Source organism: Microcaecilia unicolor, chromosome 4 (assembly GCF_901765095.1).
Source record: "Microcaecilia unicolor chromosome 4, aMicUni1.1, whole genome shotgun sequence".
NCBI classification, from domain to species: Eukaryota; Metazoa; Chordata; class Amphibia; order Gymnophiona; family Siphonopidae; genus Microcaecilia; species Microcaecilia unicolor.
In genome coordinates this window covers 103,157,052-103,184,507 of record NC_044034.1, presented here as the reverse complement: position 1 = coordinate 103,184,507, position 27,456 = coordinate 103,157,052, and the positions used below count along the sequence as shown (strand labels likewise).

Genomic DNA, 27,456 nt, shown 5'->3' with positions numbered 1-27,456 from the left:
GTAAAGCACCAGTCAAACGAGAAAATTTCTCTTGCAACGAATCAAAAGACACGAGGTACTGGGCAATTTCTTGCTTTAATGTGTAATTACGTGCTTCACAATCAGATAGGTCACACTGCAAAGTTTTACACTTATCATACAGTGTCTGGCACTCCGTACACATCTCTTCCGAGGAGTGAGGTGGGGCGGGGCTTACATTGGTTCCTGCTAAAGCAGATTTGGCAGTCTCTAAATCAACTCGTAATGCAGCTAACTCGCTGTCTCGCTCCTGGACAGTTTCCCTAGTCTGGGACAAATCTAACTGCAAATCCGCTATGCAATCTGTTAGAGGTACAGATACCTCTCTTATCTCATTCATCAAAGAGTCTTTAACTGCCAAAAGAGACACGCCCAGTTCACAAAGCATCCATTGTGACAAATGCTGTTTCTCTTTTATAATTGTATTTAAAACCGTAGCATATACTTCTGAGCTATTCGGTGAACTGCTACTAAATAAAGCACGTACAGACTCTACTGTAGGAGGTGCTGGTTTCGTCTTACTATGAGAGAGTGGCAGTAATATTTTCAGCACGCCCTTCTCCTGTTCACTTAGGAGCATTTCAGGCAATGTGCCAACCGTGCCGGTCGCCATGTTAAAGACTAAACACACCCTGTGTTCCTTCCTTACAGAGTTAGAGAAACCGTTTTTTTCTCTTTTGGAGCTCAGAGTAATAAATCTGTCAACCAATTACAGCAATAAAACACCGCTGTATAAACAAAGGTCTGCCGTCAGCTAGGGTGGAACTGCAGTTCGTGCAAAGAGAAACAGAAGGTCAAACCAGCTTTCTGAAAAGACCCAGAAAAGTTTTAACTTCTGCTATTCTTGCACCAACCATCCCGGACGAGCCCCCAATTTGTAGGTGGTTATATAGATTTTGTAAGAGGCCAATTCCTACATACGTACTCGCTTATGTCTAGGGGGTGTGGCCTCCGCCCGACAATCGCTACATGGAAAATAACGGACAGACCAATGGAATATATTAGTTTATTTATACAGGGTTATATACAAAAATATAGAAAAATCCTTATCAGCTTATAGCATCAGCAATTCCTGATTGCATGCACAATGATACCAAAAATATAGAGACTAACTATGATTATCCTATTGGCTAATCTGTAATGACAGATAAACACAATACCGAGATCCTAATGATTACCACACAAATCTTATACTAGGCTAACAGCGAGTAGAGATCATAAATCCTGACGTCACGCATCTGAGGGGTCCGAGCACAGACCAATTATCTAACCCAGCTTGAAGGAAGTAAGCTATGATCTCACCGTTCCGGTCACCAGATCAGGTTCCTTCCGATACCTCAGCTGAATGTCTCAGCAAGGTCCCACGAGCTTAGGTGATGCACTTGTCTTGCTCAGCAACAGATGATACAGACTCAGTATAGATCCTGTAGACAGCTGTAACCTAGGGAAAAGCTTTGCCAGGTATTATCAGTAAGTCTCTCCGGTAAATCAGGTGCTTGCAGAAATGCAAGTCCTCTCCTCTTCTTTTCTTCTGTTCTTTCTCCGTTCTTCCTTCTTCCCGCCAACTCTTTCTTCCCCTTCTGTTCCCGCTTCTCCGACCCATCCGTTTTCTGGGAGCCAATCAGAAATAATCCCACCATGTACTCCCAGCATCTGTATGAAGCTTCCATTGTCCGTCTTATCTCGTAAGCTCTCTCTCTCTCAGGGACATGCATTCTCCCCCGATACAGAGTGACCTTGGAGGTGGTGCAGGCTTCAGTAAATCTATTACAAGCTGAAATGCTGACTTCTGCACAGTTGGTAGTCAGACATATAGGTGAAAGGTTGTAGCGTCCATGTTGGCTGTAAAGGTGCTCTCATGTGCACACCGGGTGGGTGAGATCACAGCAAATACTCCTACAACACTCCTACTTGACTTTATAAAATACTAGTGTAGGTGCAAATGAATGCACCTATATAAAGGCCCTAGCACTTATACCAGCTTGCTAAGGATGTAAAAAGACTAGAAGCATTCTAGAGGAAGGTGACAAAAATGGTATTGGGTTTGCGCCAAAGGACATATGAGAACAGACTGGAAGATCTGAATATGTATACCCTAGAGGAAAGAAAGGTCAGGGGAGATATGATACAGATGTTTAAATACGTGAAAGGTATTAATATAAAAACAAATCTTTTCCAGAGAAGGGGAAACGGTAAAACTAGAGGACATGAATTGAGGTTGTGGGGTGGTAGACAGGAGTAATGTCAGGAAATTCTTTTTTTCACAGAGGTGGTGGTAGAAGCCTGCCTCCCAAGGCAGGAAGTTAACAAAAACGGTGACAGAATTCAAAATGGCGTGGGATAAAGTATCTCTAACTAGAAAATGAATGGTATAAAAAAAACCTATCCTTAAATAGATGCATGTATGTGGATGTGTCGAGTAAAGCTTAGATGGCAACTCTGGCTGTGATGAATTAGGGCTGATCCCGTAATATGGCAAACTTGTACGATGTGTCCCATATATGGCAGATTTGTACGGTCTGTGTCCTGTATATGACAATCTGGTTTAGGATGGGCTGGAAAGGGCTTAGACAGCAACTTCAGAGAATGAAACCGGAGGACAATGCTGGGCAGACTTTTAAGGTCTGTATACCACAAATGACAAGATAGGCTGGAGTGGGCTTCAAAAGCAACTACAGTAGTTGGAACATAAGGACAGGGCCAGGTGTATTTCTATGGTCTATGTCCCAAAAATGCCAAAGAAAGGCCATGATCAAGTATTACATCACATTCATTGTTGAGTTAATTATAAATTGATAATGAGTGCGACAGTTGGGCAGACTGGATAGGTCGTTCAGGTCTTTATCGGCCTTCACTTACTATGAAGGCTAGGGTAAATATTAGCACATACTTTCTGCATGTGTAAACTAAGAAATGTTATACTCTATGCATGTAAGTGCAGGCTCTCCCCATGCTCCACCTCTGTGCATGTCCACAGTGAAGGTATGTGCCATGAAACTTGCTCACATACCTGCATGCTCGCTGGCATTTGATAACAAGCCACTTACGTGCATAAATGATAGATATCAGCATTTAAATGCATTCTTAGTGCCTAAAACAAAGCAGCTTCTTACAAAATCATCCTCCAAATAGCCAGCTGTCAGTCCTAGTTTATTTATCTTTGAAATCAACTATAGAAAACAAACCTTTTTTTTTTTGGGGGGGGGGGGGGGGGGGGAATATGACATAATTACTTGAATATGGCAGCTTAGACCGGGAGCTCCAGAAGGGAAAATTAGGTTCTTACCTTGGTAATTTTCTTTCCTTTAGTCATAGCAGATGAATCCATTACAAGTGGGTTGTGTCTATCAACTAGCAGGGGGAGATAGAGAGCACTGAAAAACCATAGTGCCTCATGGCCAGCTAGCTCCATCTGCCTCCTCAGTATTTGAAGCTTCCAAAGCAGTGTTACACCGCAAAGTAGCATAACATGAACTTTCCTCACAGCAGATGAATGCCCCAGAACAGGAGCAATAACACAAAGGAGGGACGAACTCAACCTCCTATAACAGAACAGAAATCTTGAAGACTGTTTTCCAATGTGCACCCCAGCCCTTCAGGCTGGCATCTGTTACCACCAGGCACCAATCGGGGAGCGCTAGCGGCATTCCTCGCCACAGCATGCTGTCTGAGAGCCCCCACTCCATACTGAGCCAGGCCGCAGGGAGCCACGTGAGTCTGCACTGATAATCCTGAGAAATTGGAGGCCATCGTTGAAGCAGGGAGCACTGCAGAGGTCTCAGATGCGCTCTCGCCCAGGGCACCACTTCCAAGGTGGCCATCATTGACCCTAACAGCTGGACAATGTCCCAAGCGCGGGGGCGAGGCATCCTCAGGAGCAGACGGACCTGGTTCTGAAGCTTGCACCACCTTTGCTCGGGAAGAAAAACAAACCCCGAAGCTGTGTCGAACCGGACCCCCAAATATTCTAGAGATTGAGAGGGGGTCAGGTGACTTTTGGCCATATTGATGACCCAGCCCAGAGATTGAAGTACAGAGGCCACTCTGGCTGTTACCTGACGACTCTCCTCTGTCGAGTCCACTCTGATGAGCCAGTCGTCTAGGTACGGGTGAACCTGAATACCCTCTCGCCTGAGAAAAGAAGTACTACCACCATTACCTTGGAAAAGGTTCGGGGAGCTGTGGCGAGGCCAAAAGGCAAGGGCCGAAACTGGAAATGTTTTCCCATCACTGCAAACTGAAGAAACCTTTGGTGCGGGGGCCAAATAGGAATATGCAAGTAAGCTTCTTTCAGGTCCAGAGACGTGAGAAACTCTCCTGGCTGTACCGCCGCAATGATGGAGCGCAGGGTTTCCATGTGAAAATGCCGCACTCTTAGAGACTTATTGACTTCTTTTAAGTCGAGGATGGGCCAAAAAGACCCACTTTTTCACGGCACCACAAACTAAATGGAGTAACGGCCAGAGCCGTGTTCAGTGGGAGGCACCAGGGACATCGCCCCTAGGTGAATCAAGCCTTGCAAGGACTCCTCTACCGCTGCCCGTTTTACGGCAGAACCGCATCGGGACGCCACAAACACGTCTCTCACCGGGGCATTGAATTCTATTCTGTAGCCATCTCTGATCAGGTCCAAAACCCACTGATCTGAGGAAATCTTGACCCACTCCTCGAGAAAGAGGGAAAGCCGTCCTCCTATTGCAGGAATTGAGGAGAGGGCCGGCGCACCATCATTGAGAAGGTCGCCCTTGAACTCCAGGCCTTGAGCCGGTCGCTGCGGACCGCTTGTCCGAACAAAAGGAGTTCCTCTGCTGAAAACGGGCACGAGAAGTGAATCCAGCAAAACGCCCCGGGTGGTACCTTCTAGCTTCACGGAAGCGAGGTCTGTAAGAGGAGGGAACCGCCTGACCCTTGGAGAAAGGCCTCGGCCTATCCTCGGGTAAGCGCTGGGGTTTAACATCCCCCAGGCCTTTAACAATTTTCTCCAACTCCTCACCAAATAGGAGAAGGCCTTGAAAGGGCAACTTCACCAACCTTTGCTTACAGGCCATGTCAGTCGCCCAATGCCGTAGCCATAGAAGGCGGCGAGCCGCCACAGCCATCTGTTTAGCTGAAGCTTTGACCAGATCATAAAGGGTGTCAGCCAAGAAAGACATGGCTGACTCCATCCGCGGTGCCACCTCAGTAAGGGAGTCCCGCTCCATCCCCGGGCTGTTCCACTGCCTTCTGCAACCAAGTGAGGCAGGCTCGGGCAGCATAGCAGCTGCATGCAGACGCCTGTAAGGATAGACCTGAAATTTCAAAGGACCGTTTCAGAGCTGATTCCAGGCGTCGGTCTTGCATTTCCTTCAGGGTGACTCCTCCTTCAACTGGGAGGGTAGTCCTCTTTGTTACAGCCGAGACTAGGGTATCCACTTTAGGCACTGCTAGGCGCGCGAAATGCCCCTCACTTAGAGGCCCTGGCGACTTTCAAAGGCCCCTCGGGGTCAGCTCATTGAGCCGAAATAAGCTCTTGGATGGAGTTATGCAAAGGAAAGGCTCAAGTAGGCTTCTTAGTACTGGCCATCCTCAGATTACCGGAGGAGGCTTCGCCACTCCCAGGATCTTCAATCGAGAGGACCTGCAAGGCATCAGAAATAAGCCCTGGCAGCTCGTTGCAGTGGAAAATCCTCACCGCGGAAGGATTATCTAGATCTGGTGGCAATCCTGCACCTTCCTCTGGCTCTTCAGACCACGAGGGCCTGCCAGACCCCTCAGAATCCTCACATCCCGACCGGGGGGGGGGCACTCTCTGAAGGGGAATTAACCCTTCTGCGCTTGTCTTGTGGCCAGCTGTCAGGGGAAAACACGCCTGACGGCAATCCAAGGCCAGACTCCACTGGGGGGGGGGGGAACAGTTAGCAGGGCAAAATGAGACCCCTGCGGGAGAGCTCTTTTTAACAGGAACAGCGCTTAACAATCTCTGCAGCCATCGCCAAAAACGGCGGAAAATTCAAAATGGGGATTCGCGCCAAAAACGTCCTGATTGCGGGCCCTCCCCGGAGGAGCTACAGAACGCTCTTACCTCACCAGACCGAGTCCACAGAGCTCCGGTCACGCTGCACAATCAGAAGAAAGCCTCTTTTCTGGAATCACAGCGCCAAAGCGCGACGTGACTTTTTTTTTTTTTTTTTTAACGCTGTGAGGAAAGTTAGAGGCAACAGCAATAGAGGCAAATTTCCAACTCCGGAGGATCAGTAGAGTGGGAAAGGCAGGGAAAGGACTAACCAATGTGCCTGCATCCACAAAGGAGAGTGTGGGAAAAGACAGGGACAGGGCAAACCTATGTGTCTACATCCACATCGGGGGGGCGGGTAAGGCAGGGAAAGGGCGAACCTATGTGCCTTCAAAGTGGAGCTGCAATAGCCCCCAACACCCCTGCTACCACTGGCAAAAGCACAGGAGCCACCCCAGGCAGATTTTTTGAAGGAGCTGAATAAGCTGCGTCCACCCTGCTGGGGAGATAGAGAATACTAAAGAGGCAGATGGAGCTAGCTGGCCATGAGGCACTATGGTTTTTCAATGCTCTCTATCTCCCCCTGCTGGTTGATGGACACAACCCATTCGTAATGGATTCATCTGCTTGATGACAAGGAATGGAGAGATGAGCTCCACAACCAAATGATAACTGAATAGCGGGAAGTCAAAAGGCCCCCAAAGTGCAAACAGGTATTCTTGGCTGTATGGGAGGACCACATTCGATCATATATGTCAAGGGCAAAAGTGCAGTACTTAATATGTTGTTGGGGTTAATAAGAGTTGCAGGGGGAGAGACTAAGGGATGACAGGTGTGAATATGAACTTGGAAGATAGAGAATCCCAGATCCTTGGCTCAAGGGACGTTATATGGTGTTGCATATTCTGCCTTGGGGGGGGGGGGGGGGGGGGGGGGGGGGGGAAAGGGGCCTTGAGACACTGAGGACATTTGCAGGAAATTAAGGAATGGAGGGTTGGGGAAGGAGTAATACATATTGATGATTGTACTAGGTGGTGTAGCATTCAATTTTGTGCTTTATGTTAATAATTATAATAGTTGTATTATAATGTTGTGGCCACATTTGTTTACCAATACAAGAGATTTAAATAGTGAGCCAAAGTAGGTATCTCAAATTACAGAAATATGAGCCAAGGTGCATCTATGCTCGCAAGATGACAGGCTTTCAGTGCTTCCATTTGTAAAATATTTGAGATTATTTAGAGTATGGGCAAGCACTTCTTCTAGCATAGTCCCAGGGCTATAGAAAAAACTGCCATCTCCTCTGTGGCTAGAAAATGATCTAAACAAGTTTTGACAAAATCTAAAAACATATTGATTTTTGACACTGTACCAATATTTAAGAATAAGATAGGTGACTGGTTGAGCTACTGTAGGAATATTAATGCCATTGCTGCTAATGCTATTTTTCTATAAAATATTGATTTGTCTTGCATCCATAGCCTGCCTAGGATCAAAGCTTGTAGAAAGGGGAGGTGCTGAGAGGAAGATAAATGTGCATCATGTTCTCTGTCTCTACAGATGCTTTAGTATGGAAAGAAACGTAAATAAAATGAAAACCACAAATCTGAATGCACTTCAATTGATAATTGTTTCTGGAAGAACTGGTTCAAACACCCACTAATAACCAGTTCTTTGTTGCCAATTACAAAATGCTTTTCTAAATAAAAGAAAGATGTAAAGACAGATAATTTAACCAGCACAACCCCTAAATAATACAAAAGGTATAAAAATAATAATAAAAGTAAACAAGATAATGTATGGGAGGGAAGCATTTCACAATGAAATCTCGATTGATTCAGCTTTTAGCTTTATTAATGTGCTATGATCAGACAAACAGACAAATGCAGAGGAACAAAGATGGAAGGACAAAAAGAAGCTTCACGATGAGAAACCTAGTTGCTGTTAGATGCCAGCCTACCTGAGCGCTCTGCCCATAGTTTCGTAATTCATGTCTGGCTTGTTTTTGTGTTTCCCCCATAACCTGGACACAGCTTTGGAATCTACCAGTTTAAAGATGCCTTTCTCTTTTTGGGTCCACTTGATATACTTTGGACATGTAGCCTTGTCCTGCAGCAAAGCTAATAAGAACTCCCATAGATAAATTGTGTTTCCTGTAACAAACAAATAATTTGCAACAACATCAAAAATGTACTGAAACACCAAATACACACAAAGCTACATTCAATTATTTGTCAGAAGACATAAAAATATTTTTCAGATACACAATGCTCACAACGAAGCTAAATTCTAAGCTGGAGGAAGATACTCAAATTGCCATTATTTCGGGATACATGTCATAAAATGTAGTGATTTACACCAGTGTGGTTGTCAGTAAAACACCACCAAGCTGTGAAGGACACTTTTAGTAGAAAATTAAGGAGTACGTTTGCTTCACCGAAATTATATCTAAAAATAAAATCTAAAGTATTAGGAAGGTGCTGTCAAACTGATTATGCAGGCTACAAACATAAAAAATGGGTTTATGTTCAATTCCTATCTAAGGTTTATAGGACCTCAGCAGTGGAACTGAATGTAGATACAAACTTTCCTCCGTTACAATTCTGCACTCAAATCGTCACTGGTCCAAAATTGTTATTTTATTTTTCTAATAAAGTGTTTACATGTTGAACTGCAACGTCATATTGATTATAGTGAGATATCTTCAAAATATATTAAAGTTCAAAGACTTATCTTAAAAAATGTCAGCTCTGGGGTTTTTTTTTTTTTTTTTGGTCTGACATGAATCATGTTTCCCCCACTGGCTGTTATCAAGTATCAACCCCCTAAGTCTGCCTCAGACATTTCATGCTGACCACAGGCAGTAACAGGGCCGCAGAGAGAGGGGGGGGGGCAAAATTCCCCAGGCCCGGGTCTCCAAGGGGGGGCCCAGCGCCAGGGTCTCTCTCTCTCCTGATGGGAGCTGGATGATTGCGTCCCAACAGGAGAGAAAAAACTCCAGCGCCGGGTCCCCCTTTGGAGGCTAAGGAGGACCCGGAGGAGCAGACACTGCAGGTCTATCTCCAGCGCTGCTCTTCACTCTGCCCATTGCTTGCTAAGTGGCTGTTTTTTCTCTCAGGCAACGCATTCTTGGTTTTGAAACAGAGCATGTGCTGAGAGAAAAAGCAGCCACAGGGGCAGGCAATGGGCAGAGTGAAGAGCAGTGCTGGAGGAAGACCTCTTCTGCTGGTAGGGCCTCGGGATCCACCAGCCAAGCTATTTGCATTGCAGTTGTGGTGATCCGGGGGGGGGGGGGGGGGGGTGGCAGCGGTGGCGATCGTGAGGGGGGGGGGCAGCCCTGTCCCTGTGGCCCTGCCCTGGGCCTGGCTCAGTCTCTCAGCGACTCTGGCTGTATCAGGATCAACCCCCTAAGTCTGCCTCAGACTCTTCATGCTGACCAAACACTAATGAGTCTTAGTAAACAGGGCCCTTAGAGTCTTTATATGACTTGATCGTGTAACACGCTGCTTACGAGAAATGTCAAAAACCTACTTATTCTATAAAAGCAGCAAAAGGTGTTTATATGCCTTTATAGAAAAGGCATCCAGATCCAGCGCTAACAGTGCACAAACGCTCACACGCAAATTTACAACTACTCCAAAGTCAATGAGTTGGGCAAGCCAAATTCAAAATGTGATTACTGCTTTATAAGTATATAAATTAGTAAAGCATTTCCAGTCAGAGGGATGCCTGTCTAATTTTTAGAAGCACAGACGAGCTCAGTTTTGCATCATTATCCTAATCATTCCAAAGCCTCATAAGACACCACTCTTGGAAGAGAAATGCCTTCTACTGGCTGTATAAATACCATATATACTAAACTAAGTTGAGAAATTTTGGCTAAAAAAAAATCCCTTTATAAAAAACAGGGTAATCTTATCTCTGAGTCTGACAAAATTTAGCACCTCTCCCTCCCTCCCCCCCCCCCCCCCTCCCCGATCCTGTCAACAGCACGATCCTGGGCCAGAACCTCTCTCTCCCTCCTTTTCCACCTATGGGGTCCAAAATTGTTCCCTCTATCCCTCTACCAGCTCGCGGGTTCAGTGTATCAATCCCACTGCCCTTCCTGCGTACCTTCAAAAGTAGCTTCTATAGAGTCGCGGCAGTGCAGCAATCCTGCAAGGCTGCTTGTGGCCTGTCCCAGAGCACTCTCTCTGACTCATCCCGCTCCCTCTGACTCAAATTCCTCTTGGGTGGGACAATGAACCCGTGGGATGGCAGAGGGAAAAGAGGGAGATGGGGAGCAATTTTGGACCCTGAAGATGAAAGGGAGGGAGAGAGAGTTACTGGCCCTGGTGACAGCTGGAGGGGTGCATCAATTTATGCATGGGTGACAGGATTTTTGACCATTTATAGGTCTAAAATTGCCCTCAGCTGATGCATGTGATTGACTTGTAGTCGAGTATATATGGTAAATCAGGAAAGTTGACTTACTGACGTCTATTAAATTTTATACATTACCTTTTCCATCTTTGTTCCTCTTTTTCATTGAGATGTTTGGCGTTGATGTAGGTGATTCAGGGCGAGTATTTCTTGGTTTTCTCCCTAAAACAAATCAAAACATCACTTAAATTTATCAATGAAAGATTATGAAATGGCAATAGTAGCCTCTAACATCTTAGAATAAACATTTATTTTTATTTAGATTTTGCCGACACCTTTTTCCATAGGCGCCCCATAAAAGAGGCTTGGGAAAGCTAAGTCTCCCTAATCCCAACTGCAACTTTTCCTGCCCACCTCACCGCTGCTTTAATGATATTGCATTGTGCCTCCCCTCCCCCTACACTATCCTGCTGCTGCTGTGCAGCACCTTTTGGCTCTCTTCCTTCCGTTTCCACCTCTGCCAGGTCTGCGCTAGCAAACAAGGAGCTAAAATGCTCTCCATGTGCCAACCACTGCTTGCTTTGCTGGTCCCCAAAGTTTACATCAGAGGAGGTGGGACCAGCAGAGGAAGCAGCAGCGCATGCAGAGTTGCGGTCCTGCATTTCAGCTTCTTGTTTGCTAGCTCAGGCCCGGAAGAGGTGAAAATGAGAGGAAGAGAGCTAAAAGGTGCTGCACAGCTGAAGGTGTAAGGAAATTGTGTGTGAGAGAGGGGGGATAATGCTAGATCATGGATGGAGAGAGGAAGAGAAAAATGGAGCAAGACGATTACAGAGAAAATAGGGGCAGTGCTAGATGGGGTGACAGAGATAGAGCAATACATAGAAAAAAATAAACATAGAAAAATGAAGGCAGATAAACACCATCTGACCTAGTCAGTCTGCCCATCCATGCTATCTACTCTCCCCATCACTCCCTTAGAGATCCTATGTACTTGTCCCAAGCTCTCTTGAATTCAGATACTGTTTTTGTCTCTACCACTTCCACTGGAAGGTCATTCCACAAATTCACCACCCTTTCCGTGAAGAAGTATTTCTTTCTGAGTCTATCCCCTTTCAACTTCATCCTATGCCCCCCTTGTTCTAGAGCTTCCTTTCAATTGAAAGAGACTCACCTCCTATGCATTTATGCCATGGATGTATTTAAACATCTCTATCATATCTCCCCTCTTTCTTCCAAAGTATACATATTGAGATTTTAAGTCTGTCCCCATATGCTTTATGATGAAGACCACTGACCATTTTAGTAGCCGTCCTCTGGGCCGACTTTATTCCATGAATATCTTTTTGAAGGTGCAATCTCCAGAACTGTATAAACTAATCTAAATGAGGTCTCACCAGAGTCTTAAACAGAGACATCACCTCCTTGATATGCAACCAAGCATCCTTTTAGCTTTCGCCATTGCCTTTTCCACCTGTTTGGCCACTTTAAGATCATCACATATCAGTAGTGTACCTAGGTTGCCTGCCACCCAGGGCGGGTCGCCGATATGCCCCTTCCCGATGCTATGCCTGATGCTATTTCCCCCCCCTCCTGAAGTGCATCACCCACCTCCCCCTCGAAGCGCATCATCCTCACCACCTGGGGGTGCATGGAGCAGTTGCATGGCTGTCGGCGCCACTGGTCCCCTGCCCCGGAACAGGAAGTAACGTCAGAGGGGGCAGGGAATCTGCGGCGCAGACAGCCGCACAACTGCTCTGTGCACCTCCTTGCTGCCTGCTCCCGGGGCGCATTGCACTCACCACTCCGCCATTGGTATGCTATAAGCACATACAATCATGTCTAAGTCCCGCTCTTCTTTCGTGCACAAAAGTTCTTCATCCCCTAAACTGTGCAGCCCAAATGTATGACCCTACATTGTTTAGCATTAAATCTTAACTGCCTAATTCTGAACTGTTCTTCAAACTTTGCTAGGTCCTCCCTCATGTTGTCCACACCATTCAAGGTGTCTACCCTATTGTAGATTTTGGTATAATCCGCAGAGGCAAACCTTACCAGACAGCCCTTCAGGAATTTCACTTACAAAAATGTTAAAAAACTGGACTAATAACCAAACCTTGCAGCACACCACTGCTAACATTCCCTTCCTCAGAATGACCTCAATTTACCACTACACTCTGTTGCCTTCCACTGAACCAGTTCCTACCCCAGTCAAGTTTAGGGCTCAAGAGCACTCAGTTTATTTATTAGTCATCTATCTGCAATCATTTAAAACAAATTAATCAGATTTATCTAACCTCTAGTGAAACCATGTTGCCTTGACCATTAAGTGTTAAATGGGCCTGTTTGATGAATTAAGTATTTATAAGGAGGACCTAAAAGTCTCCCTCATCTGTAATGGGTTTTCATGCATATACTGCCCAATATTCAGAACGATTTAAGCGGGCAGGAGAGGCTTTTACCTGCACGTTGCTCATGGCTGCCCAACTGTTTCATATCATAGCCTTGCAGATCTCCTCCATGGAGGCCAACTTCATGTGAGCCATCAACACCAACTTAACATGCCCCTCCAGGGTCAAGCCCGCCTAGGTCTAAGTGAAGGAGATGCAATCTGCTAGCTAACGAAACAGTGTGCACTTAACCTCAGTCATTCCCATTTGTAGGGTCAAATGCAGCAAAGCTGGTTGAACTTTCTACAAATTTTATCCCATTTCAGATAGAAGGTTAAGGTTCTTTTACAATCCAATATATAATTAAATACTACTCAGCTCCAAACTGCTAGTAAGAAAACTGTAACAAGCAAGCAGACCAATTCCCTATATAAATAATCTATAGTACTAATGAAGGAAAAGACTTCAGATGCTCAGCTCTCAATGGTATTATTTCCAATATAGACGCTGAGCGAGCTTCCTCATTAGTCTTAAAAACCTCCCTTTATTGTGTAAGATATAGCAATTGTTTTATATTTCATTCTTTTTTTCTCTCTTCTTTCTTTCTATATTATCATGAACATGACAAATTGAGGACACTTATCTTGGTAAGGTATGGTTTGTTGCGGTTTGCTCTGCAGAGTGCCTCTGTTTCACTTATTGCTTGAGAGTCAAACCACCATTCCTCTTTATAACTTGTGCTCTTACTTTTCTTTGAATCTTTTCTGCAAACGTTTGCTTGAGATGTTCCTTTTAATAATAACCCTCTTCCCCTCCTTCCTTTTTATCAGTGTGTGTTAAGTGCCCTGCAGCCCATAGAGCTGCGCGGCATTTAGCGTGTGTTAAATCCGTTACCGCAATGACATTCCAAGGGACATCTGCATCTTCTCTCTCTGGTGTGAAGCTGTAGAAATGCGATTTACACCGACATTGGTAGCTCTGATAAGGAGGACTATCATCAAGGCCGGGGCCTCATTATATCACCTGCATAGGCATTCATGTACCAGGCTAATAACAAATACCATCTGATTAGCTCAATGATACTAGTGGACCAAAGCTTTACCATCCACTGTCCATGGGCACACTTCATGACAGTAGTTTTTGTCTACCCAGCACTTCCAATCAGAGAACTGTTCCACGTGTGATACGATGTGCACTATATGAGGGACACTGACTGACGGCGGGGGGGGGGGGGGGGGGGGGGGGGGAGGCTACTCAAGGAGTTAAGACACAAAAACTACATAAGCAGTTAACCTGTTAGCCTAGGATACAGACACTTTTCTCTAATGGGTGTTATTTCACTAGACAACATGTAGCCCCTTCTGAGTACTACAGAGGGGCTAAAGCCCTCAGTGCTCATAAAGGAACTGAACTAAGAATGTGTGCCATACTGAGTAAGAACCAGTACTGGGTAGCATCTTAGCTTTAACTAAGATAGTTCCAGAGAAGAGCTGTGAGCATTCCAGCTTTATTGATGATAGCTTCAGCTTGGAGTCTGAAAGGGAAAGGAGAGACCTGCCACACAGAAGAAACCAAATGACTTTTCCCAGGCAGCCTACAGGGTTAGGTCAGTTATCCTTCCTACAGTCGGGATGAGATACACAGCATTTCCAAGTTTCAATTGAGGCAGGAAATTTTGGAATATGGTCTTAGGGTATCACCGGTAGTTATGTCTCAGGAATAATTATTAGTTGCACTGATATTATTACCTTACTGTTCTGCCCTGTACTGGTAAGTCTTGCTGCTACATTTTCCTTATTGCTTTGCTATACTAATATATCTATCTTTCTATAACCCAGACCAGGTGCCATTTGTTTTATTTTTCCAGATGGAGTGTAGTAATTAGATATAGTGTACACTGATGCATGAATGATGTTATTAATTTCATTATTCATAAGTTATTTTACATTTTCATGTATTCCTTATTCTTTACGATTAGTTTTCAGTACAATAATAATTTAGTTTTTTCTTTTAAAGATATATTTTATGTGTTTGTATTGTAGACCCCTGACGCAGGCATTTTGCTGGAACACGGCCTGTGTCGGGTCTTTTAATAAAATTGTTCCACCCTTGAGGCCCACTGCTGTTTTTTTTCTTTTTTTGTTATGATACACAAAACTATTAAAAAAGGAGAATAAATATTCTTTAAGATTAATATAAAAACTGATAAAATATGGACCTATGGAGATGAAACGGCACAACTGTTGAAGAACTTTTTCCTTTTAAGTGTTACCTGGCTCTGATGGTTTGTAAGCAGAAGCTGTCTCAGCTTAAAGGTCTTTAACAAAATCATTAAAGGGATACAAATAGACACACTGTAGTGAATTCCCATTTAATCTAACACGAGTTTATACTGAATGCACACGTTCCCCCGATCGAGGTGTATGCTGAAACACTGCTGTGTTGGACCCCAATGCACACATATAATAGTAAATAAAAAATCTCCAGGATCACCTTTATCACTTAATTTGTGTCTTGACTTTTGGCATGATACACTGCTTTTGACATACCCAACACTTAAGTACATAAGTATGCAAATATCATCATAGCTGGACAGACTGAAAGACCATCAGGCTAAGTATCCTGTTCCCAACAGTGTCTAATCTAGGTGTGAATGCATCTAACAGAAGTCGCTACACATGCAGCCGTGAGAGAATGGCTGCTACCCAAGTGTCTTACGGCTTTAACCAGAGTCCCTGAAGAAAGATTCTTAAAACCCGCGGAGTCGGGCGTTTTCAGGGAAAGCCTTTTATTCAGTCTGGAAGAGTGACTGATTGGACTCAAAAAATTCTAAAAAAAACCAAAAAACGTTTTAAGATAAGTACATGTTTTTTTGATCTAGCACAATGTTTTGTTATAGCACTATCAACTGAGGAAATAGCACATATATATATTTATGCACAAGAGTGGCCCAATGAAAGAGGTGCTATGCCACCTTGGCAAAAGAAATTATATTGCCTTTAAATAAGTGGTTGTTTCTGAGGGCACTCTTTCACCATTGAGTAATAATAAGTACATAAGTACATAAGTACATAAGTAGTGCCATACTGGGAAAGACCAAAGGTCCATCTAGCCCAGCATCCTGTCACCGACAGTGGCCAATCCAGGTCAAGGGCACCTGGCACGCTCCCCAAACGTAAAAACATTCCAGACAAGTTATACCTAAAAATGAGGAATTTTTCCAGTCCATTTAATAGCGGTCTATGGACTTGTCCTTTAGGAATCTATCTAACCCCTTTTTAAACTCCGTCAAGCTAACCGCCCGTACCACGTTCTCCGGCAATGAATTCCAGAGTCTAATTACACGTTGGGTGAAGAAAAATTTTCTCCGATTCGTTTTAAATTTACCACACTGTAGCTTCAACTCATGCCCTCTAGTCCTAGTATTTTTGGATAGCGTGAACAGTCGCTTCACATCCACCCGATCCATTCCACTCATTATTTTATACACTTCTATCATATCTCCCCTCAGCCGTCTCTTCTCCAAGCTGAAAAGCCCTAGCCTTCTCAGCCTCTCTTCATAGGAAAGTCGTCCCATCCCCACTATCATTTTCGTCGCCCTTCGCTGTACCTTTTCCAATTCTACTATATCTTTTTTGAGATACGGAGACCAGTACTGAACACAATACTCCAGGTGCGGTCGCACCATGGAGCGATACAACGGCATTATAACATCCGCACACCTGGACTCCATACCCTTCTTAATAACACCCAACATTCTATTCGCTTTCCTAGCCGCAGCAGCACACTGAGCAGAAGGTTTCAGCGTATCATCGACGACGACACCCAGATCCCTTTCTTGATCCGTAACTCCTAACGCGGAACCTTGCAAGACGTAGCTATAATTCGGGTTCCTCTTACCCACATGCATCACTTTGCACTTGTCAACATTGAACTTCATCTGCCACTTGCACGCCCATTCTCCCAGTCTCGCAAGGTCCTCCTGTAATCGTTCACATTCCTCCTGCGACTTGACGACCCTGAATAATTTTGTGTCATCGGCGAATTTAATTACCTCACTAGTTATTCCCATCTCTAGGTCATTTATAAATACATTAAAAAGCAACGGACCCAGCACAGACCCCTGCGGGACCCCACTAACTACCCTCCTCCACTGAGAATACTGGCCACGCAATCCTACTCTCTGCTTCCTATCTTTCAACCAGTTCTTAATCCATAATAATACCCTACCTCCGATTCCATGACTCTGCAATTTCTTCAGGAGTCTTTCGTGCGGCACTTTGTCAAACGCCTTCTGAAAATCCAGATATACAATATCAACCGGCTCCCCATTGTCCACATGTTTGCTTACCCCCTCAAAAAAATGCATTAGATTGGTGAGGCAAGACTTCCCTTCACTAAATCCGTGCTGACTTTGTCTCATCAGTCCATGTTTTTGTATATGCTCTGCAATTTTATTCTTAATAATAGCCTCCACCATCTTGCCCGGCACCGACGTCAGACTCACCGGTCTATAATTTCCCGGATCTCCTCTGGAACCTTTCTTAAAAATCGGAGTAACATTGGCTACCCTCCAGTCTTCCGGTATTACACTCGATTTTAGGGACAGATTGCATATTTCTAACAGTAGCTCCGCAAGTTCATTTTTTAGTTCTATTAATACTCTGGGATGAATACCATCAGGTCCCGGTGATTTACTACTCTTCAGCTTGCTGAACTGACCCATTACATCCTCCAAGGTTACAGAGAATTTGTTTAGTTTCTCCGACTCCCCCGCTTCAAATATTCTTTCCGGCACCGGTGTCCCCCCCAAATCCTCCTCGGTGAAGACCGAAGCAAAGAATTCATTTAATTTCTCCGCTATGGCTTTGTCCTCCTTGATCGCCCCTTTAACACCATTTTCGTCCAGCGGCCCAACCGACTCTTTGGCCGGTTTCCTGCTTTTAATGTATCTAAAAAAGTTTTTACTATGTATTTTTGCTTCCAACGCTAATTTCTTCTCAAAGTCCTTTTTTGCCCTCCTTATCTCCGCTTTGCATTTGGCTTGGCATTCCTTATGATCTATCCTGTTACTTTCAGTTGGTTCTCTTCTCCACTTTCTGAAGGATTGTTTTTTGGCTCTAATGATTTCCTTTATCTTACTGTTTAGCCACGCCGGCTGACGTTTAGTCTTTTTTCCCTTTTTTCTAATACGTGGAATATATTTGTCCTGAACCTCCAGGATGGTGTTTTTAAACAGCATCCACGCCTGATGCAAGTTTTTTACTCTGCGAGCTGCTCCTTTCAGTCTTTTTTTCACCATTTTTCTCATTTTGTCGTAATCACCCTTTCTATAGTTAAACGCTAGCGTACTTGATTTCCTAGTTTCACTTCCTTCAATGCCAATATCAAAACCGATCATATTATGATCACTGTTATCAAGCGGCCCTCGTATCGTTACCCCCTGCACTAGATCATGAGCACCACTAAGGACTAAGTCTAGTATTTTTCCTTCTCTTGTCGGCTCCTGAACTAGCTGTTCCATGAAGCTGTCCTTGATTTCATCAAGAAATCTTATGTCCCTTGCGTGTACAGATGTTACATTACCCCAGTCTATATGCGGGTAATTGAAATCCCCCATTATTATTGTGTTGCCCAGTTTGTTTGCGTCCCTGATTTCCTTTAACATTTCCGCATCCGTCTGTTCGTCCTGGCCAGGCGGACGGTAGTACACTCCTATCACTATCCTTTTCCCCTTTGCACATGGAATTTCAATCCACAGTGATTCCAAGGAGTGTTTTGCTTCCTGCAGAATTTTCAATCTATTTGATTCAAGGCTCTCGTTAATATACAATGCTACCCCTCCACCAATCCGATTCACCCTATCACTACGATATAATTTGTACCCCGGTATGACAGTGTCCCACTGGTTATCCTCCTTCCACCAGGTCTCAGAGATGCCTATTATATCTAATTTTTCATTTAGTGCAATATATTCTAACTCCCCCATCTTATTTCTTAGGCTCCTGGCATTCGCATATAGACATTTCAAACTATGTTTGTTGTTCCTAAGTACATCATGCTTAGTACTTGACAGTATTAATTGGCAATCTTTGTCTGATTTTTATTGTTATTTAAAGATACCCGATCTACTACAATCTCTTTTGCAACCTCACTATCAGGATACTCTATCTTCCCTGTTATGGTGATATCTTTGAAAGATACCTTATCCCGAACCATGCTCTTTTGAGCGACTGTCGGCCTTCCCCCCATTTCTAGTTTAAAAGCTGCTCTATCTCCTTCTTAAACGCCGATGCCAGCAGCCTGGTCCCACTCTGGTTAAGATGGAGCCCATCCTTTCGGAATAGGCTCCCCCTTCCCCAGAATGTTGCCCAGTTCCTAACAAATCTAAAGCCCTCCTCCCTGCACCATCGTCTCATCCACGCATTGAGACTCTGGAGCTCTGCCTGTCTCTTGGGCCCTGCGCTTGGCACAGGTAGCATTTCAGAAAATGCTACCCTGGAGGATCTGGATTTCAGCTTTCTACCTAAGAGCCTAAATTTTGCTTCCAGAACCTCTCTCCCACATTTTCCTATGTCATTGGTACCCACATGTACCAAGACAGCGGACTCCTCCCCAGCACTATCTAGAATCCTATCTAGGTGACACGTGAGGTCCGCCACCTTCGCACCAGGCAGGCAAGTCACCAGGCGATCCTCACGTCCACCAGCCACCCAGCTCTCTATATGCCTAATGATCGAATCACCAAGTACAACAGCTGTCCTAACCTTTCCCTCCCGGGCAACATTTGGAGATATATCCTCGGTGCGAAAGGATAATACATCCCCTGGTGGGCAGGTCCTGGCTACAGGAGTACTTCCTACTTCACCAGGGTGATGCTCTCCTTCTAGGAGACCTCCCTCCTCCAAGGTAGCACAGGGGCTACCTGACTGGAGGTGGGACTTCTCTACAACATCCCTGTAGGTCTCCTCTATGTACCTCTCTGTCTCCCTCAGCTCCATCAAGTCTGCTACTCTAGCCTCAAGGGAACGGACACGTTCTCTGAGAGCTAGGAGCTCTTTGCATCGGGCACACACATATGACACCTCACCAATTGGGAGATAATCATACATGTGACACTCAATGCAAAAGACTGGATAGCACCCCTCTCGCTGCTGGACTGCTGACTCCATCTTAGTGTTTTTTGAGTTTTTCCGTAATTTAAAACTTGCTAAAGTATTAAGGATATCAGCCTATCACTAACTTACAGTTCCTCCTTTAAACCCCAATCTTCAAGTTCCGAAAGCACAAGCAAAATTTGTTCACTTACCAGAGAAATATCCTCTTCTCCCAGAACTTATTAGAAGGAAAGCTTTCGCGCGCCTAACGGCGCGCGGCACCTTGAGCAGAGGCCCCGAGTGGATCGGAACGGACCTGGGAGTCACTCTGGCGAAGGCTCCGAGGATATGCAGATGAGCTGCAAGTCCTCCACGGCACCTGAGAAGGCAACCGGTGGGAGAGCTGGGCACCTCTCAACCAAGAAAAGGCTTACCAGGGGTTAGGCCGAAGCCAGCATTCCTCCCCCTGAGGGTCACCTGATCCTGGCTAAGAAGTACCTGGTAGCAGCACCATAAGTAGGCCTATGAGGAAAGACCAAAGGTCCATCTAGCCCAGCATCCTGTCACCGACAGTGGCCAATCCAGGTCAAGGGCACCTGGCACGCTCCCCAAACGTAAAAACATTCCAGACAAGTTATACCTAAAAATGAGGAATTTTTCCAGTCCATTTAATAGCGGTCTATGGACTTGTCCTTTAGGAATCTATCTAACCCCTTTTTAAACTCCGTCAAGCTAACCGCCCGTACCACGTTCTCCGGCAATGAATTCCAGAGTCTAATTACACGTTGGGTGAAGAAAAATTTTCTCCGATTCGTTTTAAATTTACCACACTGTAGCTTCAACTCATGCCCTCTAGTCCTAGTATTTTTGGATAGCGTGAACAGTCGCTTCACATCCACCCGATCCATTCCACTCATTATTTTATACACTTCTATCATATCTCCCCTCAGCCGTCTCTTCTCCAAGCTGAAAAGCCCTAGCCTTCTCAGCCTCTCTTCATAGGAAAGTCGTCCCATCCCCACTATCATTTTCGTCGCCCTTCGCTGTACCTTTTCCAATTCTACTATATCTTTTTTGAGATACGGAGACCAGTACTGAACACAATACTCCAGGTGCGGTCGCACCATGGAGCGATACAACGGCATTATAACATCCGCACACCTGGACTCCATACCCTTCTTAATAACACCCAACATTCTATTCGCTTTCCTAGCCGCAGCAGCACACTGAGCAGAAGGTTTCAGCGTATCATCGACGACGACACCCAGATCCCTTTCTTGATCCGTAACTCCTAACGCGGAACCTTGCAAGACGTAGCTATAATTCGGGTTCCTCTTACCCACATGCATCACTTTGCACTTGTCAACATTGAACTTCATCTGCCACTTGCACGCCCATTCTCCCAGTCTCGCAAGGTCCTCCTGTAATCGTTCACATTCCTCCTGCGACTTGACGACCCTGAATAATTTTGTGTCATCGGCGAATTTAATTACCTCACTAGTTATTCCCATCTCTAGGTCATTTATAAATACATTAAAAAGCAACGGACCCAGCACAGACCCCTGCGGGACCCCACTAACTACCCTCCTCCACTGAGAATACTGGCCACGCAATCCTACTCTCTGCTTCCTATCTTTCAACCAGTTCTTAATCCATAATAATACCCTACCTCCGATTCCATGACTCTGCAATTTCTTCAGGAGTCTTTCGTGCGGCACTTTGTCAAACGCCTTCTGAAAATCCAGATATACAATATCAACCGGCTCCCCATTGTCCACATGTTTGCTTACCCCCTCAAAAAAATGCATTAGATTGGTGAGGCAAGACTTCCCTTCACTAAATCCGTGCTGACTTTGTCTCATCAGTCCATGTTTTTGTATATGCTCTGCAATTTTATTCTTAATAATAGCCTCCACCATCTTGCCCGGCACCGACGTCAGACTCACCGGTCTATAATTTCCCGGATCTCCTCTGGAACCTTTCTTAAAAATCGGAGTAACATTGGCTACCCTCCAGTCTTCCGGTATTACACTCGATTTTAGGGACAGATTGCATATTTCTAACAGTAGCTCCGCAAGTTCATTTTTTAGTTCTATTAATACTCTGGGATGAATACCATCAGGTCCCGGTGATTTACTACTCTTCAGCTTGCTGAACTGACCCATTACATCCTCCAAGGTTACAGAGAATTTGTTTAGTTTCTCCGACTCCCCCGCTTCAATATTCTTTCCGGCACCGGTGTCCCCCCCAAATCCTCCTCGGTGAAGACCGAAGCAAAGAATTCATTTAATTTCTCCGCTATGGCTTTGTCCTCCTTGATCGCCCCTTTAACACCATTTTCGTCCAGCGGCCCAACCGACTCTTTGGCCGGTTTCCTGCTTTTAATGTATCTAAAAAAGTTTTTACTATGTATTTTTGCTTCCAACGCTAATTTCTTCTCAAAGTCCTTTTTTGCCCTCCTTATCTCCGCTTTGCATTTGGCTTGGCATTCCTTATGATCTATCCTGTTACTTTCAGTTGGTTCTCTTCTCCACTTTCTGAAGGATTGTTTTTTGGCTCTAATGATTTCCTTTATCTTACTGTTTAGCCACGCCGGCTGACGTTTAGTCTTTTTTCCCTTTTTTCTAATACGTGGAATATATTTGTCCTGAACCTCCAGGATGGTGTTTTTAAACAGCATCCACGCCTGATGCAAGTTTTTTACTCTGCGAGCTGCTCCTTTCAGTCTTTTTTTCACCATTTTTCTCATTTTGTCGTAATCACCCTTCTATAGTTAAACGCTAGCGTACTTGATTTCCTAGTTTCACTTCCTTCAATGCCAATATCAAAACCGATCATATTATGATCACTGTTATCAAGCGGCCCTCGTATCGTTACCCCCTGCACTAGATCATGAGCACCACTAAGGACTAAGTCTAGTATTTTTCCTTCTCTTGTCGGCTCCTGAACTAGCTGTTCCATGAAGCTGTCCTTGATTTCATCAAGAAATCTTATGTCCCTTGCGTGTACAGATGTTACATTACCCCAGTCTATATGCGGGTAATTGAAATCCCCCATTATTATTGTGTTGCCCAGTTTGTTTGCGTCCCTGATTTCCTTTAACATTTCCGCATCCGTCTGTTCGTCCTGGCCAGGCGGACGGTAGTACACTCCTATCACTATCCTTTTCCCCTTTGCACATGGAATTTCAATCCACAGTGATTCCAAGGAGTGTTTTGCTTCCTGCAGAATTTTCAATCTATTTGATTCAAGGCTCTCGTTAATATACAATGCTACCCCTCCACCAATCCGATTCACCCTATCACTACGATATAATTTGTACCCCGGTATGACAGTGTCCCACTGGTTATCCTCCTTCCACCAGGTCTCAGAGATGCCTATTATATCTAATTTTTCATTTAGTGCAATATATTCTAACTCCCCCATCTTATTTCTTAGGCTCCTGGCATTCGCATATAGACATTTCAAACTATGTTTGTTGTTCCTAAGTACATCATGCTTAGTACTTGACAGTATTAATTGGCAATCTTTGTCTGATTTTTATTGTTATTTAAAGATACCCGATCTACTACAATCTCTTTTGCAACCTCACTATCAGGATACTCTATCTTCCCTGTTATGGTGATATCTTTGAAAGATACCTTATCCCGAACCATGCTCTTTTGAGCGACTGTCGGCCTTCCCCCCATTTCTAGTTTAAAAGCTGCTCTATCTCCTTCTTAAACGCCGATGCCAGCAGCCTGGTCCCACTCTGGTTAAGATGGAGCCCATCCTTTCGGAATAGGCTCCCCCTTCCCCAGAATGTTGCCCAGTTCCTAACAAATCTAAAGCCCTCCTCCCTGCACCATCGTCTCATCCACGCATTGAGACTCTGGAGCTCTGCCTGTCTCTTGGGCCCTGCGCGTGGCACAGGTAGCATTTCAGAAAATGCTACCCTGGAGGATCTGGATTTCAGCTTTCTACCTAAGAGCCTAAATTTTGCTTCCAGAACCTCTCTCCCACATTTTCCTATGTCATTGGTACCCACATGTACCAAGACAGCGGACTCCTCCCCAGCACTATCTAGAATCCTATCTAGGTGACACGTGAGGTCCGCCACCTTCGCACCAGGCAGGCAAGTCACCAGGCGATCCTCACGTCCACCAGCCACCCAGCTATCTATATGCCTAATGATCGAATCACCAAGTACAACAGCTGTCCTAACCTTTCCCTCCCGGGCAACATTTGGAGATATATCCTCGGTGCGAAAGGATAATACATCCCCTGGTGGGCAGGTCCTGGCTACAGGAGTACTTCCTACTTCACCAGGGTGATGCTCTCCTTCTAGGAGACCTCCCTCCTCCAAGGTAGCACAGGGGCTACCTGACTGGAGGTGGGACTTCTCTACAACATCCCTGTAGGTCTCCTCTATGTACCTCTCTGTCTCCCTCAGCTCCATCAAGTCTGCTACTCTAGCCTCAAGGGAACGGACACGTTCTCTGAGAGCTAGGAGCTCTTTGCATCGGGCACACACATATGACACCTCACCAATTGGGAGATAATCATACATGTGACACTCAATGCAAAAGACTGGATAGCACCCCTCTCGCTGCTGGACTGCTGACTCCATCTTAGTGTTTTTTGAGTTTTTCCGTAATTTAAAACTTGCTAAAGTATTAAGGATATCAGCCTATCACTAACTTACAGTTCCTCCTTTAAACCCCAATCTTCAAGTTCCGAAAGCACAAGCAAAATTTGTTCACTTACCAGAGAAATATCCTCTTCTCCCAGAACTTATTAGAAGGAAAGCTTTCGCGCGCCTAACGGCGCGCGGCACCTTGAGCAGAGGCCCCGAGTGGATCGGAACGGACCTGGGAGTCACTCTGGCGAAGGCTCCGAGGATATGCAGATGAGCTGCAAGTCCTCCACGGCACCTGAGAAGGCAACCGGTGGGAGAGCTGGGCACCTCTCAACCAAGAAAAGGCTTACCAGGGGTTAGGCCGAAGCCAGCATTCCTCCCCCTGAGGGTCACCTGATCCTGGCTAAGAAGTACCTGGTAGCAGCAATAAATGTGTATACTAAAAAGTATTTTGTTTGGAGTATCAGCTATTATCCTCGGTTTATGTTCACAAAGAGAGTCCTAGTTCTATATAGGATATTCTGTCATTTTTATTTAGGACTGTGGGATTTGCTTTTGCATATAATCCAGGTCACAAGCACCTGGCAAGATCCCCCCAAAATAAAACAGATTTTATGCAGCTTATCCCAGGAATAAGCAGTGGATTTTCCCATGTTCATCTTTTTGGGAGGCAGTTACTGCTGCCTCTCCTCCAAAGGTTGGCATGCTAGGTGACCATCCAGTTCACTTAATTGTAACATCAGCTCGTGCCATTTTTTAAAAGGCTAGCTGCACGTGGAGCACTTTATAATATATATACTCAAAGACACGGAGCAGAAGCAGACATTTTATGAAAACATATGAAATAGAGCGGCATTACTTGGAGCTCTCCACATGCAAGTAGGGACGAGAAATAACAGTTACATATCCCCACAAACAGCATGAACAATGACTGGAAGGAGATACTTACATCAAAGGCAATACACACTTCCCGCATCATTCAAGAAAATACTCCACCTTAAAAAGGAATTCCTTAATCATCCAACCCACACCCACAGCTGCTATACCATAGAGCAGAAATCAGAAAATGGAAAAAGCAGCTTAAGAAGAAATTTTAAAAAAGGGGGAAAATTAGAGAAAAGATCCAACCAGATACCCCAAAGTCACAAATCAGTTTTTTGTGTGTAAATGGTACCTAACCCTTCAAAAATCACTTCCATATTCTTCTAACAGCAATAACATTATTTTTGTTGTAATCCAATTTTAGTTGTATAAAGTAAAGCACAGGGCAGGTTTACAGTCATGCAATCAGCAGGACAGTGACATCTGAATTCCTGTCCAAACCGCCAAAATGTGCAATTAGAGAGTTGGTAAAGCATATTTTTCCTAGTATCTTCTCACCTTTCTTTCTCTTGGATCGCTCTGGCATCAGAATTCCTGGCAATTCCTCACAAGTGTCTTGAAGATGCTGAATTTCCATCACCTCAGGGATCCCATCCACTGTGACTGATACATGTGTGATAGGAGCCATCATCAAGTCATCTTCAGAAGCACCAAACATGGTGGCTAAGAAAGAAAAACAGAATATACAACAATCGCCTTTAGACTGCTGTCATAATGAGCCTTTCATATATTCCTCTTAGACAGAAAAACTTGTCAGGATAAACATAATTAATGCTTCACTTTCACTGTTGATGTTACAAATATACAAACCAATTTAACATTGTGTGCGCTCTTCTGAAAAGATAAAGCAGGACAGCCAGTTGGCTCAGTGGCCAGGCTACACACTGCCCATATGGGAGCGAAGGGTTGATTTCTGATCCTGTTCTTTGACTTGGCTAGGGCTGGGGACGCTGCTTGGCAACTAGCCAAGACGACAGCATTCTGGGCTACCACTGGATGCTCACTATGGTAGAGGAAAACAGCCCCGAGTTTTCTAAAAGGAGAAGTAATATTTCTTCTCATCTAAACTTTTGTGGGTTTTTTTTTTTAAATATTACAGTGAATCAACAAATGGGAAAGAAAAAGGGATTGTATGATAAACACTACCTGTGTCAGGTTTGGAGAAAAAGGGTGTGCCTGAGTACTGAGGAGAGGATAACTGGTAAAGGGACCCAGGGTTCTTCATCTGGACCAACCGCTGTTCCCTAAGAGTTGAGCCCTTGGGTTCGGGTGGCCAGAAGGACTTGGGTCCACAGAAGGCCCTCGCATGGAGGGAGACAGATCAAAAGGCAGAAAATTCCAGATACAGTCAGTGATAGGTCGGAAGAAAGGCCGGGCAAATCCCGGTCAAGGCAACGGTCAGATCAGGTGGTAGGCAAGGCAGTGTCCACGTCCAGGCGATGGTTAGGACAGGCGGCAGGCAAGGCAGTATCCGGGTCCAGGCAATAGTCAGGCAAGACAATATCCGGGTTCAGGCAATGGTCAGGTCAGGTGACAGGCAAGATAGTCAGGAAACAAAGCACCAGCTAGGAGAAACAAGTCCAAGAACCTGTTGCTGAGGCAATGAGCATGAGAGCAAGCTGACAATAAATGCTGCCTGGAGGGCAGAGGATTCCCCTGATTTCCCTCAGAAGTGCCAAGTGCTGCCCCTTGGAGGGGAAGTGTGGATGGCGAAGCATGCTTCCCCCAACACCGCCACCAATGGTGCTAAAACAAATGCCACCACATCCCAAGGCGGGCAGAAACACTGCAGCTGCCCCGAACTACCTGCAGTGCACCGGTGGATGTGCTGGTGCCCCGCGCCATCCCAACTGCACTGGTGCAAGTCGAGACCCAGAGGTGAAGGGGAAGGCGAGGGAGGTAAGGCGCAGCGGGAACCGTGACAACCTGCTTAAGATTTACTTTAACTAGTCACTGCCTGGGGAAGCTTTAGAGAGGGGGGGGGGGGGGATATCCACAGGACACTTCTAGAAAACTCAGGGCTATTCTCCTCTACAGCTGATAGTAAACATCCAGTGCCAGCCCAGCGTGCTGGCTTCTTGGCCAGCTGCAATGAAGCAT

The 27,456-nt window shown here is 45.1% G+C and overlaps 1 protein-coding gene across 1 annotated transcript in view; it reads right to left on the bottom strand.

Moving 5' to 3' along the window:
* ELF1 (E74 like ETS transcription factor 1) overlaps nt 1-27,456 on the bottom strand; it is a 303,862-nt gene that overhangs the window by 20,484 nt on the left and 255,922 nt on the right. The window contains exons 6-8 of the mRNA XM_030200555.1: nt 25,855-26,019; nt 10,511-10,594; nt 7,971-8,163 (exon numbers count right to left, since the gene is read on the bottom strand). Coding sequence (XP_030056415.1) covers nt 7,971-8,163; nt 10,511-10,594; nt 25,855-26,019 — 442 coding nt within the window. The remainder of the gene's footprint in view (nt 1-7,970; nt 8,164-10,510; nt 10,595-25,854; nt 26,020-27,456) is intronic.